Genomic DNA, 21,061 nt, shown 5'->3' with positions numbered 1-21,061 from the left:
ACAGACTCTCAGCTGCATAGACAATTTATATTTTTATAGCACAACCCTAAAGACTGGCAGCTGTTTTGCAGTGAGATGTGGTTCTACAGTAAAACAAGAGGTGGCAGCGTTTAGCTTAGAAGCTCTTTGGCCTCGGAACAAACTCCATGAAAACCTCAGATGTGCAGAAACTGTTTGGCTCTTTAAACAGGGACTGAAAACATTTTGGCTTTCCTGTAGAGGTCAAATATTGCTTCATCCTGTGATATCTACCATGTCTTACTTAAATATGCATTTTGATGTTTCTTTCATGTGACTCTTGTGTTTTTATATATTTAGTGTTTAATGTGTCTTATCCTGTAAGGCACTTTGAATTTCCCTGTTTGTGAAGGGGTTCTATACAAATAAACTTGCCTTGTCTTACAAAGTCTTGACCCAGGAAAGCTGAATTAAAATCCACACTTTGTGTTGATCTATCTCAGACATGTCAAGGTAAGGGTCCACAGACTACATCTGAGCCATCAGATAAGTTCATACATTAATGGTCTGCTAGTATCACACTACATAACCCATAATTCACTGCAACAGCTACTCAAAGCTTAACATGGGTCGTGCATAAACAGCGCTTGCGGCAGACAGATGCAGGAAGGAAACGTAAGGCGTTTTCCCTGTTGCCAAGCAACGAGAAACCAAGTCAGCTCCAATGTGTTTTAAAATACACATCTTGTGCTGTGAGTTCACCCTAATTCACTGACTTTGAGCCAAATAAAATAATTTGGTTCTGTGGATATCTGTTCGCTTCTGCTATGGAGAGAGAACCTGGATGTATCCAGATGGAGCTTGTAGAACTTCAGAATAACAGCAGAATCAATGCAAAGTTTCCCCTATTCATCCCCAAGATCATGTCCCAACTCCACCTCCAAGCTACACAAATATGCAGAGCTGAGAGTAACTGATCTCAGTGATGAAGATAAACATGATGGCTCACATAAGCCAGCCGACCGATGCACACATTTAAAGTATGCAAAGATGTTCACAATGAGCGATAATTAACTTGTTGCAAATAAGGAAATATTTGCCAAGCATTCTTCAGATGTGAAAGAGTTCTAGGTCTGTGAATACTATACCAAAGACTGAATTAAAAGAAAATCCCAAAAGTGGTCAGGTACAAATAATGGACTGAAAACCAAAAATGAAAAAGCAGTTAATATTCTGAAAAAAGCTAGAACTGCTGACAGACCACTTTAAAACATAAGAACATAGTTTGGATTCAAGGGAGCAAAAAAAAGTAAATGTGGCCTTTGTACATAATTTTATGTTTTATTCAAACGTTGACTTCACCGCTGCTGCTTTTAAGAACATTGGTATCTCCTTCACAGAATGTTCTTTCATATTCTGACTCTGACCAATCTCATTACAGATGTGATCAATATTAACCTGCAGGGAGGGTAAATAGATGAAGTGCATCAACTCTTCCTCTGAGCATCTCTGATCGATTCTGCAAAAGAAAAAGCATCTCCTGTAGCTCATCTCTCATAAATTGACTATCAAATTCAGTTTTTACACGCTAAATGCTGAGGCAAACTAGTTCACATCACAAGCTGCACACCGAGCCGCCCACCCGCCTTTTAGTGCAGTGTTATGATGGATCATATTGTTGCAGGCTTGTTTTCGCATCAGACACCTTTACATCCGCTGCTCCAGCAGGGCAATTAGAAGTGTTTCGCAGATGAGCATTTATTATTCATGACACCTCAGATGCTCGCACATCCGTCATCGCTGAAGTAAGTCACAGAGACGGGGCTGTTGGTTTATTGGAAGTTCAGCAGAGTTGTACGTTTTCAACCAGCAGGTGAAAACAAACGAACAAAAAGGCAAACAGGACATTCACATCGTGCTTTATTCAAATTCCTGCAGGGCTGAATGAACTCAGCGGCCTGCTGATGAGATACAAAAAGCAGACACAACATGGCAACATAAGGACACTGGGTGACGACTTGTTAAGCACACAAGCGGCATGGCTTCTCAGATTACATTCAGGTTGTTTTTTTTTTTGTTTTTTGCATGAACAGGAAAATGACCAAAACAAAACAAATTGATCGGGTGTAACACTTCATCACATGCGGCAAAAATATCCACAAGGTAGTTAAAAACCGCACTTTTGACCTTTCACATTAAACTCTGACCATGCAGTCATGTAGTTACCATCCTACAGAATCACAGACAGCACAAAACGAGATAAAACCTCCCCCAAAGATTAGCAGCTTCTTTGAAGATTTATTTTTAGTTTGTTAAATCCCGAATCAGAAACTCTGACATGGGGAACTTGTATCCTGGAATGGTTTAACCACCGAGATGCACCAATTAATTGGCCAGAGATCAGGAATTAGACAGTGTTCCCATTTTGGCTCTGATTGGTGATCAGCAAGTCAAACACACACAAATATCAGTTGCATTAATACCAAGAACTCCCACCACTGTTCTAAGGTTATAAAAATCAGATGATTAGCAACATGCAGGTGAATCTCAATAATTTAGAATATCACTGAAAAGCTGATTTATTGCATTTATTAAAGTCAAAATATTTCAAGTTTTTTTCTGTTCACTTTGATGATTGTGGCTCAAAATTCACACTTTCACAAAATTTGAATATAAATTAATACCAATAATAAATAAAAGTATTTAATTTCAGAGATGTCATTTTGTGGCCTACACATTTTGGGGAAGAGTGTTGACCCGACAGTTACCCAGCAGACAGTCATTGACCATTAAGTCACAGAAGGCCATTGATAAGGAAGCTGGCTGTTCAGAGTGCTGTACACATGAATAATAATGGAACGTATAGTGGAAGGAAAAACTGTGGTTGAAAACATTTACAAAAGCAACAGAAGTAACCACAGGCTTGAGAGGATCCTGAAGTAAAAGCCTATGTGGATTGCCATGTGGGCTTTTTGTTTTTAAATCAAGGTCCCAGAGTCTGGAAGAAGAGTGAAGAGGCACATAATTCAAGCTGCTTGACGTCCCGTGTGAATTTTCCACAGACAGTGATGATTTGGAGAACCATGTCATGTGCTGCTGTTGGTCCACTTTGTTTTATCAAGCCAAAAGTCAGAGCAGCCGTCGCAGGTTGATCACCTCCATGCCACACCTCATTGATGCAGTAATTTATGCAAAAGGAACAATTATTGAGTGCATCTACTGTATGATACATGGACATACATTACAGTAGGCTAAACATTTGTATATTAAAAAAATCATATTCTTGTTGGTCTGAGTTCATATTTTAATTTTGAGAGATGCTGAATTTTGGGTTTTTATTATTGGTCAGTCATAATCATCAAAATTAACAGACATAAAAGCTTGAAATAAACTATTGTGTGTTTTACATTTTAAATGACTGCAAAAAAATTTACTTTTTATGATATTCTAATTTATTACGATGCACAGACATAAGTTTCTTAGGGATAAAACTCAGTAATTATGTTTCTGGTGGATTCAAAACTACTACTTTAAGGAACTTGCAGCACATTATTTCTTCTTTAATGCGTTATAGTCCTCAGACAAAAGAAACAAACAAAACACGACTACAACGGGCATTTCTTATTTAAACAAAAAACAAAATCAGTTTCAGCCAGTAAAAGCCTGATTGGTGCATCTGCATTTAATAAATAAAGGTTAGGCAGGTGTCTGGAGTGAAACTTAGGCTTCTATTGGCACGAGAAACAAAAGTTTATTCATAAGAGCTTAAAAAAAGCCATTGCTTCAGTAAATCTTACTGAGACAAAACTGAAATATTAGCAACACAATGATCACTCTGACACAAGACTGTCCCATGCTGACAACACATCACTCAACTTTAAGACAACAGTGAAATTCAATACATTTAGATTAACTAGCTTTAAAATCTTTCATTATTTCTCTGGACCGACAGGATGTAGCTCTCATCCCCCTCTGACATCCCAACCCCCCAAAAAAGGTTTGAACAAGTTGAATTTACTTAGCAACAACTCTAAATGATATTGCTGTTTGGAACAAAATGGACACGTGTCCATTTCTGCAAGAATGTGGGTTGCAAAAACTAAAAATATTGGTGAGTGAAGCAAAACCATAAAAACAGGACAGATGGGAGTCAGTTTCCAAAGAGAGGGGCTAGTTACAAAACCAGGTGCAATGCGCCCGTGTTCCGCGAACAGAAAATGTCAGCATACGTGGCGTTGCAGTGCTGAAAAACATGTTTACGTGTGAATGATATAAAAGCTGTTGACACATAGGCTGAACCTGCTGGCAAGCCGGTCCAAGTCAAACCAGACGGTGGTGATGCTACAGTTCTTTGCCAGTGGGTGAGAGTTTTGTTTTTGCTTCATTTGTATGGACTTGAAAAACAAAAATTCAAAGGACTGCCTGTGTAGCTAGTCTTCATCTGCTCTGATATGAAAGTGTCGCGAAGAGGACACTGCAGAGACATTCAGCGCTCGGTTTTCTCTGCAACCAGAGGAAGGTGTGAGATCAGAGAGAAGCACAGCGAGCCAGACATGGATACAACAATCAGTGCAGAGATTTTAACCTTAGTCAGATCACTTTTGGTCCAAATGAACCCAAAGTATCACCGCTGATGTCTGCTAAGGTGTTGGTAAGGATCCAGCTTGTCCTGCAGAATCAGATTTTGTATAAAACGCTGGTTATGTAGTTAAAACTAAAAGATGGTAGAGCTGCACTACAGCTGCCGTTAGCGGACTGCAGGTACTGCTGAGTGATGAGCCGGCTGAGGTAGAGCATGATCTGCATGTCCTCCTCATCCAGCCCCAGCTGCTCCTGGAGGAAGCAGCGGCGCCTGCCCTCCACGGCCTCGGGCCCCTCCGTGGAGCTGACCGGCAGGTGGAGGTGGTGCGTGAAAGTGAGCAGGAAAGCCTTGGCTGCCAGGCGACAGAGCGTGCTCTGTAGGTGGAGGAAGTAGGTTGAGCCGCGGCGGATGTAGGTGCGGTGGTCGGCCATGTTGGCGAGGAGCTGGCCGCGGTACTGCGGGCAGCGCAGGGTCTTCATGTCGACGTCCAGGATGGAAATGTAGCGGCTGTAGCGGGACAGGGAGTAGAGTGCGCTGGAGCTGGCTGGAGATGCAACCCTGTAAGAAAAAAAATCACAAAGCAGAACTTTGCATACAATCATCACGAAAGCAAATGTCATTCCTTTTGGGCTTTTAATGATTTTTGACTCAAGATGAATGATTACACAACAGGCAGCTTCAAGGATTAGATTGATTTGAATTTTTTTGTGATTCATCTCAAATCCACACTGGGGTACAACTACACATCTAGAGTCAAATGCATACATACACACCCCACTGACATCCACTTAAACACCCTTTAGCGAGTTGCACCGCATGTTTTTTTTTTTAAGCCATCAACAATTTCCTGGCATAATTAATCAATCTCATTTGCAGAAATGGCAAAGTCCATGTAAACTGGCTACATTCCTGATCAGACTTTTAAGCACAATCCATAACTTTTCAATAGGTCAAGGTCATTCCAGAAACCTAATGCAAACCTGCTTTATCAATTTCCCAAACCAGTTTGACGTGTGTTTGGGAACACTGTCCTGTTAAAACACCTCAATGTGTAAAGGTTACAACCTTCTGACCCTCAGATGACCTAAAATTAGTTAGCATGATCAGGAACAGCACAGGAACTGCCGAGGCTCAAGCCGACCACAACCTCATACCTTTAACAAAAATCAATGACACTGTCCAAAGCAAACCAGTTTGAGATCAACATGAAATGAAAAGGTGCAGCAAGTGAAAACAAGACAGAGCTATTTGGTCCCAATGACAAGGAGTATATCTGTAAGTCTCAAGCTGAAGCTTATAAACCTAAAAACACCAACAGCTGTCAAGCATGTTGGTGGCAGGATAATCGTGTGGGTAAAGATGATGGAACAACAAGAAGTAGGACAATCTAAAAAATGCATCAACTTCACTTCAAATAAAAAGAAACTGACACACCTGGGTGGCTTACAGGAGAATGACCCAAAACACACATTTAAACTGGTTTGATAAACAGTAAAGCCAGCTAACATTTAGCTTCTGGAACAGCCTTGACCTCAACCTTGCAAAAAGCACGTGGTTGAGGTGCATGTTGTTAAGGGACATTTACCCAAATATCATGTTTATTTTGAACCTGCATGTAGGACTTTGCTTCTGTTCCTTAGAGAAAATCCACAACAAATTGAAATGTCTATCCTAAACCCCATTCGTGTTCTTGACTGTGGATAATAAAGAGTTCTGAACAATTATTAAAGTCCATAATTTAAGGGCATTAATGTCAGGATAAGTAAATGTTAACTTCAAATTCTATATGCACAATTAAAAGGGAAACAAAAACCTCTCGTTTCTTTACAGTTTCTTCTCTTTGATTTTTAAACTACCTAAACATGAGAGTGTGCTTGTCGCAGCCAATATATATATATATATATAAAAGCAAATCTGCAGGCAGTATATTTGCCTGCAGATGCATCATTTGAAGAGTGTAAGAATGCAACGATAAAAGCACACGCTGACTTGACAAATGGGGTCACCACTTGGTGCATTTTATCCTGATTGGTTTTTAAATGTTCTTCTTGAACTCTTTTCACTCAAAATGCCCAAAACTAGGAGATTTTATACATAATGTGTAATTTAAAGTTCATGAACTCAAAAAATACTGAATAAGAAGCGAATCATGTTTTCAAATCAGCTAAACGCTCTCCTGACTTTTAGATTCAGATTTCATTTCTTATTTGCTTTTGTTCCTCTCCTTTAAAAATGCCTCGAAGTGTTGAAAAGTCATGGTTCTGTTTGCAGAAACCGAGCAGAAAAGAAACGTTCATGGACAGATGTGCATGAAAAGCTGCATGGTTGTCAGCGTGAGTCATCGAGGGCTGAGTCAGAGCAGATGAGTAACTGTGGAATGATAGAACCTACATGGTGATAAGCTACAGGTGATGATATCATCAGCTTCAAATTTAACAGTTGCAGAAACTCTGCAAAACCCTCAGAAACTGAAGGTTTCATTCTGGTGAATAGTGACATGTCTGATTTCTTGTTCTGCAGCAAATGCTGCCTTAAAAAAAATGATTGATACCTGCTGAACATTCTGCCACATTCCATCACAAACCTTAATGTATATTAATCACTTTATATGTGATAGATCAAGATAAAGTTGTACATAATTGCGCAAAACTGCTCAAGCTCGGTCAGACAGGCTGGAGACCATCTTTGATCAAACCACTGATTCTCAATTGGCTTTAGACTGGACTTTGACTTGGCCACTCTAACATGAATTTAATGCATTCCACACTGTTAAATTATAGATCTAGCTGTATGTATCGTCGCCCTGCTGTAAGGTGAACCTCTGCCCCAGACTCAAGTCTGTTGCAGCCTCTAACATGGTTTCTATTAACCCATCATTCCTTAACATCCTCCCTGTCCCTGAAGAATTCCTGACAGCATGAAGCTGCATCTGCAGTATTTCATGGTGGGAGTAGTGCATTCAGGGTGAAGTACAGTGTTAGTTTGCTACCACAAGTAGCATTTTGCATGTAGGCATCTCCTTCCACACGTTTACTGTGACAAACTGCAAACAGGCTTTCTTTCAGCAGTAACTTTCTTCTTGCCACTCTTCCATAAAGCTAGATCTCTAAAGTGCACCACTAGTAGTTGTGCTGTTGACAGGTTCTCGCATCCAAGCTCTGGATCTCTGGATCTCCTCCAAAGTTACCACTGGTCTCTTCGATCTGATTACCGTTTTCCGTGTCCAGTCTGTTTTGGTAGGTTTCTTTCATTCTCTTTCCATTGTCAGATGCTTGGATTGAACAGTTCTCTGTGATAAATAGAAAGCTTGGTATTTTGTTTAATAACCTAACCCTGCTTTATTTCTACATAACTTCCTCCCTTACCTGTCTGCTGTGTTCCTGGGTCTTCCTGATGCTGATTGTTCATGAATGTTCTCTAACAAACCCCTGAGGTTTTCACAGAACAGCTGGTTTTAAGCGAGATGAGTTTAAATTACAGAAAAGGTGCAGCTTAATAACAGATTTGTTGAATTCTGAAGGCAATTTGTTGAGCTGAATTTTATATGGGTATTAGAGTAAAAGGACCCAAATACATATGCATGCCACACTTGTGACTTATTAGTAAACAATGTTGAAAACCATGTATCATTTTCCTTTCACTGCACAGTTCTACTCTGTTTTGTGCTGGTTTATCACCTAGTATGCAAATAAAATACAATAGAGTCATAGTTGAAACATCAGTCACTTTCTACCACTTCTTCCATTGTGGGTCGCAGGGAAGCTGGTGCCTATCTCCAGCAGTCTATGGGTGGGAAGCAGGGTGCATCCTGGACAGATTGCCAGTCAATCGCCGGTCAACACAGACAAACACAGGACAAACAACCAAGCACACACTCATTCACACCTAAGGGCAATATAGAGAAACCAATTAACCTAACAGTCATGTTTTTGGACTGTGGGAGGAAGCTGGAGTAATCGGAGAGAACCCACGCCTGCACAAGGAGAACATGCAAACTCCATGCCCTGGCTGGGAGTCGAACCCAGGGCCTTCTTGCTGCAAGGCGCCTGTGCTACCAACTGTGCCATGACAAAATGTAAAACTGCAACACGACAATATGTAAAAAAAACATCCATGTTTATAAATATTTCACGGGGCTCTGTACATCGAGTTAAAAGCCTAAAATCACTGATTCTTACCTTTGCAGTCCAATTAATTTCCACCTATGAAGGTCAGTGAGGGTGAAGGAACTGGTCAGCCAGGGTTGAACCCTCTCTCCACTCTTCCTGGGGCTGGGTACAAAGAGCACCAGAGCAGACACAAGGCGGCGAACTCTCCCCTCGTCCGCCCCGAGGACCACCAGCGTTCTGCCGCTCAGCAGACACCACAGGGCTTGCATGGCAAACGAGTACTGACGCACAAACTTCAAAGCGCCTTGACCGGCTTTTTTCCTCTGACGGAGGGTCACCGATCCCCCGTAGCCGAGGGGTGAGGCAGCCCGATCAGAGCCCGTGGAAGCACTCATGGTATAGTCCGACCCATCCTCCACAGAGGTCTGCGAAACTGCATCGCCAAGAGTGCCCACAGGAAGCTCCAACCCTGTTGCTGGACGTTCTGAGCACGGGGAACCCACCGTGTATTCATCCTGGATAAGGTGAAGGGCATGGGGCTCCTGGTTGACCACCAGAATCTGAGAGGGGTTCAGGTTAGAATTTGGACCCGCATCAGGGTCAGCTGATTCATAAAGAAAACCCTCTTGGGCCATACAGCAAGCTGTGTCCATGGGAACCAGCAGTTCTGAGTGAGTTCCCACCTCACACTCATCATCCTTCCTGGCCTCCAGCTCAGACGCTATTTCCAGCAGAGACATGGGGGTCTGGTCTTGTCCAATATCACAGTCCTCACTACTGCTTTCTCTCTCTGGGTAAGTGATTTGGTCAGGTTCTGGCGTCAAATCTGAGTATGGATCAGGACATTCTGTATTCCTACTCGCCAGACTCTCCTGCTTCTCTCCTTGGTCTGTTCCACTCTTATCGCTGCTGAAGCTTTTGGTCCCTTCTGAGCTCTCCTGTGTCTCCAAGGTCTGGTCTGAGGGAGAGGACTCCAGATGGCTTCCCAGAAGTCCAAGCTCTTGAGCAGTGGTGGTTTCACGCATCAGGTCTAGTGTACCTTGAGGTTTCAACCCATCAAGCTCAAGAGCCTCTGATCCCAGGACAATATGAGGTGGATTTAAGTGCACGTAGTTGTCTATGGCATGATTCACAGCACAGAATGGTCTTAGTGTCTCAGCTTCATCCTCCAAATTATCGTTGAGGTCTTCCTCAAACAGGAAGCTGACAATTTTCTGCTTCCTGTGCAGTGCCTTGTCCAGGCGGCGAGTGTAGAGGTAACATAGGTCGCCACGGAAACTCCTCTCCGTCTCCTTCAAAAGATCCACAGTGGCCTCGTAGAAAGTCTCCTCGCACAGTTCTTGCAAGGTCTTGAGGCGTTTGTCAAAACACTTGGCAGACTTGGCTTTGATCAGCTGTGGCGTGTACGATGGCCTTCGTTTAATACCTTCATCATCCACCTCTTCTTGCCCTCGGTCATCATCAAATTGACTCTGCCCACCTTCTCTTTTGGGAGGCCTTTCGTTGTAACCAAGGGGATTTGCAAACTTGGCGTATTTGTCCAACAGCTCCTCACATTCTCTCAAACACTCACTCATACATTTCTGGCATGAGACGGCATGCGGATCCCGTCGTGGACGCCGATGGTAGGCGCTGATCTGTTTCAGAAGGTCTCTGTGTTCATAAATGCTCTTCTCTACGTTTGCAAGCTCATTCGCCTTCTCCACGGTGGTGGCGGAGTAAACGCATTGAGGACCCGCCTCTCTTTGCAGGCCCTCCTCTCGCTGCAGCACAGAGTGGGTGTACCTGAGCAGAGCAAAACAGATGCAGCGAGACATTTCATTGCACGGTTCTAAAAATACCAATGATTGTCTGCAACTGATTTCTTTTCATTATTTTGTCAGGATTTAAATACTTAAATAGTTAATACTTTGATTATTTGAACATTTTAGAAATCAAGGTTATAATGATAGAGCTCACCTAATTTACCAATCTGTTTATAGTAGCACTATGAAAAAGCAGCGCAAATGTAATATTATAGTTGAATATTGCAAAAATGTTGAGTGCAATTAAGGTACAAGAAAGAGCTGCCAAAGGAACCAAAAGCTGATCCAATGACCATGGTGCTACTGTGCTTGATTGACCAGTAAGCTGGCCTGACCTGAACCCCGTAGAGAATCTTTGGAGTATTGTCAAGAGGAAGATAAGGAAAACCAGACCCAATGATGCAGCTGACCTGAAGGCAGGTATCACAGCAACCTGGCCTTTCATTACACCTCAGCAGAACCACAGGCTGATCGCCTCCATGCCGCGCCGCATTGATGGAGTAGTTCAGGCAAAACGAGCGCCAACCTAGTACTGAGTGCATAGAAATGAAAATACTTTTCAAAAGCCTGACATTTCTGTTTAAGATATCCCCTTTTATTGATCTTATCCAATTTTATTAATATTCTAGTTTTCTGAGACACTGAATTTTGGGTTTTCATTATCTAGAAGCAATAAAACTACAACAAATAGAGGCTTAAAATATATTAAACTCTGCGTAATAAATCTATATAATACATGAGCTTGAATATCTGAAATAAGTGACAACAAAAATGTTACTTTTTTACGATATTCAATATTTTTGAGATTTTTTCCCAAACTTTAAATCATCGTCTGTCAAAGCAGGTAAGAAATTTTACCACTATTTGATAAATTCTTAATACAGAGTGCCCTGAGACAGGCAGCTCCTTTTCATACCCAAAAACGTTTTACACAAAATGATCAAAATTGCAAAAGGCAAGGGGGCAGTGTAACCTCCTACCTCACAAACTCTAATCAGGCAATTCAGACAATCTGAAGCTTCCACTGTCAGATACTTAGCTTCATATTCAAGACACGCTTTAATGTACAGGTCCTACTCAAAATATTAGCATATTGTGATAAAGTTCATTATTTTCCATAATGTAATGATGAAAATTTAACATTCATATATTTTAGATTCATTGCACACTAACTGAAATATTTCAGGTCTTTTATTGTCTTAACACGGATGATTGTGGCAAACAGCTCATGAAAACCCAAAATTCCTATCTCACAAAATTAGCATATTTCATCCGACCAATAAAAGAAAAGTGTTTTTAATACAAAAAACGTCAACCTTCAAATAATCATGTACAGTTATGCACTCAATACTTGGTCGGGAATCCTTTTGCAGAAATGACTGCTTCAATGCGGCGTGGCATGGAGGCAATCAGCCTGTGGCACTGCTGAGGTCTTATGGAGGCCCAGGATGCTTCGATAGCGGCCTTTAGCTCATCCAGAGTGTTGGGTCTTGAGTCTCTCAATGTTCTCTTCACAATATCCCACAGATTCTCTATGGGGTTCAGGTCAGGAGAGTTGGCAGGCCAATTGAGCACAGTGATACCATGGTCAGTAAACCATTTACCAGTGGTTTTGGCACTGTGAGCAGGTGCCAGGTCGTGCTGAAAAATGAAATCTTCATCTCCATAAAGCTTTTCAGCAGATGGAAGCATGAAGTGCTCCAAAATCTCCTGATAGCTAGCTGCATTGACCCTGCCCTTGATAAAACACAGTGGACCAACACCAGCAGCTGACACGGTACCCCAGACCATCACTGACTGTGGGTACTTGACTTCTGGCATTTTGGCATTTCCTTCTCCCTAGTCTTCCTCCAGACTCTGGCACCTTGATTTCCGAATGACATGCAGAATTAGCTTTCATCCGAAAAAAGTACTTTGGACCACTGAGCAACAGTCCAGTGCTGCTTCTCTGTAGCCCAGGTCAGGCGCTTCTGCCGCTGTTTCTGGTTCAAAAGTGGCTTGACCTGGGGAATGCGGCACCTGTAGCCCATTTCCTGCACACGCCTGTGCACCGTGGCTCTGGATGTTTCTACTCCAGACTCAGTCCACTGCTTCCGCAGGTCCCCCAAGGTCTGGAATCGGCCCTTCTCCACAATCTTCCTCAGGGTCCGGTCACCTCTTCTCGTTGTGCAGCGTTTTCTGCCACACTTTTTCCTTCCCACAGACTTCCCACTGAGGTGCCTTGATACAGCACTCTGGGAACAGCCTATTCGTTCAGAAATTTCTTTCTGTGTCTTACCCTCTTGCTTGAGGGTGTCAATAGTGGCCTTCTGGACAGCAGTCAGGTCGGCAGTCTTACCCATGATTGGGGTTTTGAGTGATGAACCAGGCTGGGAGTTTTAAAGGCCTCAGGAATCTTTTGCAGGTGTTTAGAGTTAACTCGTTGATTCAGATGATTAGGTTCATAGCTCGTTTAGAGACCCTTTTAATGATATGCTAATTTTGTAAGATAGGAATTTTGGGTTTTCATGAGCTGTACGCCAAAATCATCCGTATTAAGACAATAAAAGACCTGAAATATTTCAGTTAGTGTGCAATGAATCTAAAATATTTGAATGTTAAATTTTCATCATGACATTATGGAAAATAATGAACTTTATCACAATATGCTAATATTTTGAGAAGGACCTGTACACAGGAGGGCTTGGTCATCTTAGTGCAAAGAGAGTGCCAAGGTCCTGTGGCTGCGAACCCAAATCATCACGCCTCTGCCCCCGTGCTTGACAGGTGGTATGATTTGCATATGCTGCATTTTGGGTTTCAACATTTAACACTGGCCATTATAATCAAACTGGTCCACTCTGGTTTTGTTTGTTCAGCGTACACTGTTCAGGAAGTTTTGTGGTTTATATAAAATTAAAGTTTGCACATCTAAGCCGTGCTGTCATTCCTTTTTTAAAAGAAAGACAGACTCTCTCTCTGCAATCCTTCCTAACAAGCCATACTTAAAACTTTTTTTCCCTTATTACTCTGACATGCATTTAATATGCAAGCAGATAATCTGTTTTCTGAATGGTTTCAGTAAAGCACATAAAAGTTGTCAATTTCTTACCTGCAGGCTTATGAGGCCAGAGTTGTTTTAGATAAGACAAGATTTGCTCATCTCATATACCCATTGTTTTTTTTAACAGTTTCTTTAACCACTGAACCTCGACCTCTGGCCTCATGGAGCTGATTGGCAGCATTCTGCAATGTTTTCCACATGTGAGTAATTCAGAATCAATAATGATGGACTCCATTGTTTGTAAATTCACGTCTAATCCCTCCCAGATTAATGTAGCACTGTATTGAGTTAATGCACCTCTAAAAACTACAAACTATCAGGTCGGCCCTGAAAAGCTACAAACTACATGGTGCATACCATATATATAGATGACTCATCGCACCTATATATAGTGCACATGCTCTTCATGCACACCACTCGCTGCCATAAACGTTTGCTTCCATGGACAAACTTACTAATAACCAGCTATGGTAATGCATTTGAAAAACAGAGCTTTGATGGTAATGTTCTCATGTAACCGCTTTACTGCTTCTGGATATTTGCCTGGTTTGATTTGGACAAAGTGTAACATGTTTTTGTTCATTGGAGTAGGTGTTAGCCTAATCCTAAAAACTTGTAGGAAGCACATAATTTCAGGTATATCTTCATACACAACCCTTTAGGCGATCATTACAGTTACTGTAAATTAAACAACAGACCCTTTATGGCAGCGGTTCTCAAAATGCAGGCACATATTCCTATTTAGCTAGTCAATCCAGAACCCGTCCACACCTTATTTTTTGGGCACTATGATTACCGAGATGCAAACCGAGTCATAACAGTGGACATAAAAAACAGAGGAATATGATAGAATTTGGCAATTTTGGTGATTTAATTTGAGGTCCCAGTGGTCGGGCACTTCCCTAGAGATAAGGTGAGGAGCTCAACCATCTGGGAAGAGCTAAAAGTAGAGACACTGCTCCTCCAGAGGTGTTCCAGGCACGTCCCACCGGGAGGAGGCCCAAGGGACGGCCCAGGACACGCTGGAGGAACTATGTCTCTCGGCTGGCCTGGGAACACCTTAGGCTCCCCCCCGGAGGAGCTGAAGGTGGTGTCTGGGCTAGGCGGCTCTACTAAGTCTTCTGCCCCCGCAACCTGTTCCCAGATAAAGCAGAAGACGTCGAGTATGAGCACGAGTAATTAGAGGTCGACTGAAACAGGGTTTTCTATTGCCAGGAACAATAAATAAAATTCAACAAGTCATATCAAAAAAGCTATGGTAGCATTAGCCTTGCACCTTAGCTAACTTCACCTGGTGCCAAGTTTCCTCAGCAAAGTGAGATCCGAGTTTATTGTAAAATATTTGTAGCTGAATGTGTCGAGGCGGAGGGCCCTTTCAAATAAATGATAAAACCTAAGTGCAAAACCCACACAGTTTTTAGAATGTTATAGCAGCTTTATAAAACCCAAGTAAGAGTTTTGAAGAGCTATGATTTTACAAAAAGAATTATGGAAGAGTGCCGAAACTTGACAGACAAGTAGATAATACTTTAATTTTGGTTTTTTTACCTGTGTCAACTTTTACCGGCCATAACTTTGATTTAAACTAACATAACAGTTTTAGGCATTGGCAATGCTGTATGTATATATTGCATATTTATTTTACTATGTGTAAATGTTAGACAAATCCTGAATTTACCATATACATTTTTTCTTATTTTGTGGCACTAGAGGCCTTTATTTCACACAATACCGACAGGAACTAGCCAAAGAGAGAAGGAGGGAAGACATGCAGCAAAGCTCCCAGGGTCAGAAATCAAACCCAAGACAGCCGCTCTACTTCTACACCATGTGCCACCCCTCAGCACTTGTTATTCCAGACCTTCGACCTTATGTAGAAATCAGTTTTAGACTTTTCAACAAGAAACTTTAGAACCCCTTCTATGTAAGATAGTAAGTAAAATTTTAAATAAGGCTCTTACTCCAGGTCCTGGAGCTTCCTCTGGAGTTCCTTGGCGAATGCTCTTCTGTTCCCGGCTTTTAGACACTCAGAGGCTTGAGAGAAACGGAGGGACAGCTCCTGAAACTGGAGCATGATTTTCTTCTCATCTGCTGCTACATACGCCATGCAGAAGGGCCGCACAAAGCCCCTTGCCTCCAAGTCGTAAAGTGTGAAGTGATGGACATACGCAAAAGCTCCCTCCTTCGAGTCTCCCAAGACAACCCTCGAGTCCTCCACAAAGCTGAGCCTCGGATAACCGCTGCCAGGCGGATGCCCCACAAAAGAGGCTTGGTAGTCCACGGACATGATCCGTAGGGAAAAATAGTTGAGATCAAAGCTGCCCCAGACTTTGGGATCATCTGGGATGGTGAGGAGAGGCTGGGGGCCCACCTGCTCCGAGAACTCCGAGATGAGGATGAAGTCTTTGGTGAACTTGGAGTAGGAGGTTTTGGCCCAAGGATTGGAGTCTGCCAGCGGGTGGAGGGGTATGGAAAACTCCTCTGGGAGATCCAAAGGCTCTGGAACTGTCTGCCCATATTCATCCTCTTTAGTGAAAGCTACCACATCTGGGGAGCCTATCATAGTGTTATTACTGAGAGAGGCATGAGAAGCAGCAGAAGCACAAACTGTCATAGACAACAGAGATTCAGACTGGCCATCATCACATTAGTAGGACCTTCACTAAGGTGTTGATGCTGGAATGTAGCTGCTCCATAAAACAATGCAGCTTGCTGAAAGCATGCAGAAAAGAGCACCGGAATTAACATCGGCAAGAAGCAGTCTGCAAATAAATAAAAAAATACAAATAATTAACTCGACAAAAATACTATTCAGCGCCTTGGTTGAGAAAAGCAATCATCAGGAATCACAGCGTCCGAAGACTCAGTAGAGCCTTCATGTTGCAGCCGCCTCAGAGAGCGTCGGTCCTCCACTTCCTCATGTCTCCATGTGGGGCTACTGTCCCTCTGCTCCCTGATGTCCGGATCAAAGTCCGTGGAGTGGATCAAACAACCGCGCTGACGGAGAAAACGCTACATCTGCCGTTCACATCCAGAGACAGCCGCCATGATTACCCAGCTGGACGCTGCCTGGTCATGTGATCACAACTCCGCCTATCGAAAGAAAACTCCGTCGGAAATGTAGATTTTTTTATTGAACAAATACAGTTACGTAATAAATAAATAAATGAATGAAATTATATTTTAAAAATAACAGTTTGGAACTTATTTATACTCCTCTCAATAATTAATAGAAAAAAAATGAATTTCCATTATAGCAATTAAATCCCTTTTGTATTTGCCGATCATTTTTTGCATGGTTCCACTGGTGTTTTAATGAGTAATATTTGGGGCTGGAAGGCCTCTTTGCCATCACCCTAATCTTCAGCTCCCTCCACAGATTATCTATCAAATTCAAGTGAGGATTCGGGCCGGGTGACAACACGCGTTAGTACTTAAAGTCAAAAGAAACATGATGGTAAAATTAAAAGATTACTTTACACCTAAATCTGGCTGGAGATGAATCTTTTTTTTTTTTTTTTTTGCTTAAATGTGATTTCAAAATGAGGAAAGTGTACAAGTGTAAGACAAAATAAGGAAGAAGGCTGACCTGTTTATCAATAGGAACTAATAGGAGAAATAAAATACAGCAAAGATCTCTCACGGGAACTGACAGATGCATCAGCCCCCCAGTTTATGGACCTGTTTGATGCCTGAGTGGCACATAGGTCAGCTGAGCAGTGTGAGCTGGAAAAATAAAATAAGAACTTGACAAAAACAAATCAAGTTTTGACTTTACTTTCTCATTTTTCTTTGCAATCCTGCAAAAAAAAAAAAAAAAAAGAGAAGTGAAGTGAAGTGAAGTGAAGTAAAACAGGCAAACAGGAGACCATGTGATCTAAAAAAAAAAAGCATATTAGATTGTGAAAATGCAGAGCTTCAGCACCCAGTTTAGATAATGGCTTTGTGACCAATCTCGAGGCTCGTATATTTCATTCGGTTTACTCCAGCTGTTTGCTAATAATAGAAATAATGAATGCAACAGAAAAAACGCATTTATTTTTAGCCTGTTTCCCATTAGATGGCATGTGGACATTTTACACGTTAGAACTGTCAAAACCAGAACTGACAGGCCTACAATGAAGGATGCAAACTTGCTTATAACACCTCGTTTGTCATTTTATTGTATTAGTAAAAGCAACCAAAAGAGAACAGGGACCTTGAGATTGCCCGATTCAGATTCAAAAACAAATAGATAAAAATCAAAATGACTAGATAAAAACATGTAAAAGAAGCCTGATAATATAAAGTGCATAATCTCAACAGTACTCCAATGACCTTCTCGGGTCCCCTTATTATCCTGTGCAGGGCTTCCTTGTCTGTCATGTTGCAGCTGGAGAAACACACTGAGATGAGGCTCGTCAGCATTGGAACCCTGAAGAATAGCGAGAGGGTGCTGATAGGAAGTTATGCATGTTGCTGTTTCCTTTCAAAGTGCAATCTTTGTCCGGACTCGTTTCAATATCCAAATACCAGGGACAGTTCTTACAGAAATAGTGCCTTGGGTGAGGCATCCGTTCTCATTTAGGCATCTAGGCATCAGTTCTCATTTTTATTCTTATAACTGGTTTTCATCCAGTCATAAGTAGCAAACATAAAAATAAATTACTGGGCAAACACAGTGTTCCGAATCATCACAAATAAACAGACAATATCAAATAGTCCGTTGATCTCTGAACAATTTCATTTCTGTCAATCCTATAAGTTAGGTTTTTTATTGGTTGATTTGTTTGTTCTTTTTTTTAAATGTTACATTTTTTCTGAACGTTTTTCTTTATTTCTACAATCTGACCATCTAAACCATAGTTGATTTGTATATTCTCTAAGTCGTCAATAAGTGATTAAAATGTGTATTACTGAAATGTATTATACAGGGGTTGGACAATGAAACTGAAACATCTGTCATTTTAGTGTGGGAGGTTTCATGGCTAAATTGGACCAGCCTGGTAGCCAGTCTTCATTGATTGCACATTGCACCAGTAAGAGAAGAGTGTGAAGGTTCAATTAGCAGGGTAAGAGCACAGTTTTGCTCAAAATATTGAAATGCACACAACATTATGGGTGACATACCAGAGTTCAAAAGAGGACAAATTGTTGGTGCACGTCTAGCTGGCGCATCTGTGACCAAGACAGCAAGTCTTTGTGATGTATCAAGAGCCACGATATCCAGGGTAATGTCAGCATACCACCAAGAAGGACGAACCACATCCAACAGGATTAACTGTGGAAGAGGAAGCTGTCTGAAAGGGATGTTCGGGTGCTAACTCGGATTGTATCCAAAAAACATAAAACCACGTCTGCCCAAATCACGGCAGAATTAAATGTGCACCTCAACTCTCCTGTTTCCACCAGAACTGTCCGTCGGGAGCTCCACAGGGTCAATATACACGGCCGGGCTGCTATAGCCAAACCTTTGGACACTCATGCCAATGCCAAACGTCAGTTTCAATGGTGCCAGGAGCGCAAATCTTGGGCTGTGGACAATGTGAAACATGTATTGTTCTCTGATGAGTCCACCTTTATTGTTTTCCCCACATCCGGGAGAGTTACGGTGTGGAGAAGCCCCAAAGAAGCGTACCTCCCAGACTGTTGCATGCCCAGAGTGAAGCATGGGGGTGGATCAGTGATGGTTTGGGCAGCCATATCATGGCATTCCCTTGGCCCAATACTTGTGCTAGATGGGCGCGTCACTGCCAAGGACTACCGAACCATTCTTGAGGACCATGTGCATCCAATGGTTCAAACATTGTATCCTGAAGGCGGTGCCGTGTGTCAGGATGACAATGCAGCAATACACACAGCAAGACTGGTGAAAGATTGGTTTGATGAACATGAAAGTGAAGTTGAACATCTCCCATGGCCTGCACAGTCACCAGATCTAAATATTATTGAGCCACTTTAGGGTGTTTTGGAGGAGCGAGTCAGGAAACGTTTTCCTCCACCAGTATCACGTAGTGACCTGGACACTATCCTGCAAGAAGAATGGCTTAAAATCCCTCTGACCACTGTGCAGGACTTGTATATGTCATTCCCAAGACGAATTGACCCTGTATTGGCCGCAAAAGGAGGCCCTACACCATACTAATAAATTATTGTGGTCTAAAACCAGGTGTTTCAGTTTCATTGTCCAAGCCCTGTAGATGTTTAGAAGGTTTTTCCATGAAAAAACAATAACAACCCAACATATAGTATATGGGTACAGCCGTATTAAAACTAAAATGTTTTGTTATTAATTATTGCATGGTGGACAGTGCAGTAGACAGCTATCCAAAGGTTGATTTCTTGTGTGAGGTTTACAAATCAGCTTCAATTCACTTCAATGTGTCACACCACACACTGTCACCTATTGGCCAGCCAGTGTAAGTGCACAAATGCATTTAGACGTGCCAAACACATTAGAATTATCTAGCCAGCCCTTGTATAGTATTGAACGCTGGTAATAATAATAATAATAATAATAATAATAATAATTTATATAAATTAAGAACTGACAACATTGTTAACATTTTGAAGCACTGGTTTCTTTTTCTATTAAATTACATAATGCACCATTGGTTTACTTCCCAAGTCATAACTAATTCTCAATTCATTATAGTCAAGTCACAAGTCAAGTTATAAGTCAAGACTAACAAGGTCCTAGTCCAAGCCCTATGGTGTATGTTTTAAGTCATAATAAGCGAGCCATGAAACACTATGCACACAAAAAAAAAAAAAAATTGTTTGGTAATTTTTTTACCTTAATTAAAGCATCAAGTCATTTCAAGTACAGACGCTCAAGTCCAAGTCACAAGTCTTTTCTAATATAACCAAGTTCATATCTCAAGTCATCAAATCTGTGACTCTAGTGTGATTTGAGTCAATGTCCACCCGTCTACTATACTGTTCTTGAAAACATCTCAACAGGAGCAAATGTTGCTGCAGGTACAAAGTCATTTGTGTTAACAATGTGCTTACAGATAGCTTTTTGTAACCAAAACTATATTTGTTGGAAATTAGTCCAGTAGTCCGAGTTTCACTTAACGATTTCTTATTTTGTAAGTCTAAAGTGCAGTGCATATCAAAAAAACAACAGGTGGGTAGGGGAGTTAACGTTTAAATCAATGAGGATGACTGTGCCTATAAATGCCGATTAGATAGGGAAGCACTGCATAATGTTATGTGTAGGGACAGCGGGGCAGAGGAAGCTCCTGCCACCTGCCAGAGTTAAATTATACAGGAAGTGGAATAAAGGGACCTCAAATGAATCATTTTTTTGTGTGGCAAAATATACAGTTAAAGAAGGGAGAGAGGATTAGAGCAACATTTTGGGAGCATAGGCTGAATAGCAATGAAAATTTTAGCAGCAGTTTAGTTTTGGTCATAATATTTTGCTAAAAAGTAACTCATAATTTAATCATATGTAGGGTATGCAGTTTTTACATTTCTGTTACATTTATTGTAAATTTTGTCAAATGAAACTTAGAGTCATAGAGTAGTAATCATGTCTTTGCACCAAGGTGCCACAATTCTCTTGGGACTGAATGGA

The 21,061-nt window shown here is 41.5% G+C and overlaps 1 protein-coding gene across 1 annotated transcript; it reads right to left on the bottom strand.

The window, feature by feature from the left end:
- Positions 1-1,860: 1,860 nt before the first annotated feature.
- On the bottom strand, positions 1,861-16,584 carry LOC124864748 (guanine nucleotide exchange protein smcr8a-like). The gene is made up of 3 exons (XM_047359651.1): positions 15,459-16,584; positions 8,719-10,434; positions 1,861-5,098 (listed from the first exon to the last, which is right to left on the bottom strand). Exons 1-3 carry the CDS (start codon positions 16,109-16,111, stop codon positions 4,636-4,638), a joined length of 2,832 nt encoding a protein of 943 aa, XP_047215607.1. The 5' UTR covers positions 16,112-16,584; the 3' UTR covers positions 1,861-4,635.
- Positions 16,585-21,061: the final 4,477 nt, after the last annotated feature.

This window comes from Girardinichthys multiradiatus, chromosome Y (assembly GCF_021462225.1).
Source record: "Girardinichthys multiradiatus isolate DD_20200921_A chromosome Y, DD_fGirMul_XY1, whole genome shotgun sequence".
Lineage (NCBI taxonomy): Eukaryota > Metazoa > Chordata > Actinopteri > Cyprinodontiformes > Goodeidae > Girardinichthys > Girardinichthys multiradiatus.
The sequence above is the reverse complement of the archived record's forward strand: the minus strand, read 5'-3'. Positions and strand labels throughout refer to the sequence as shown.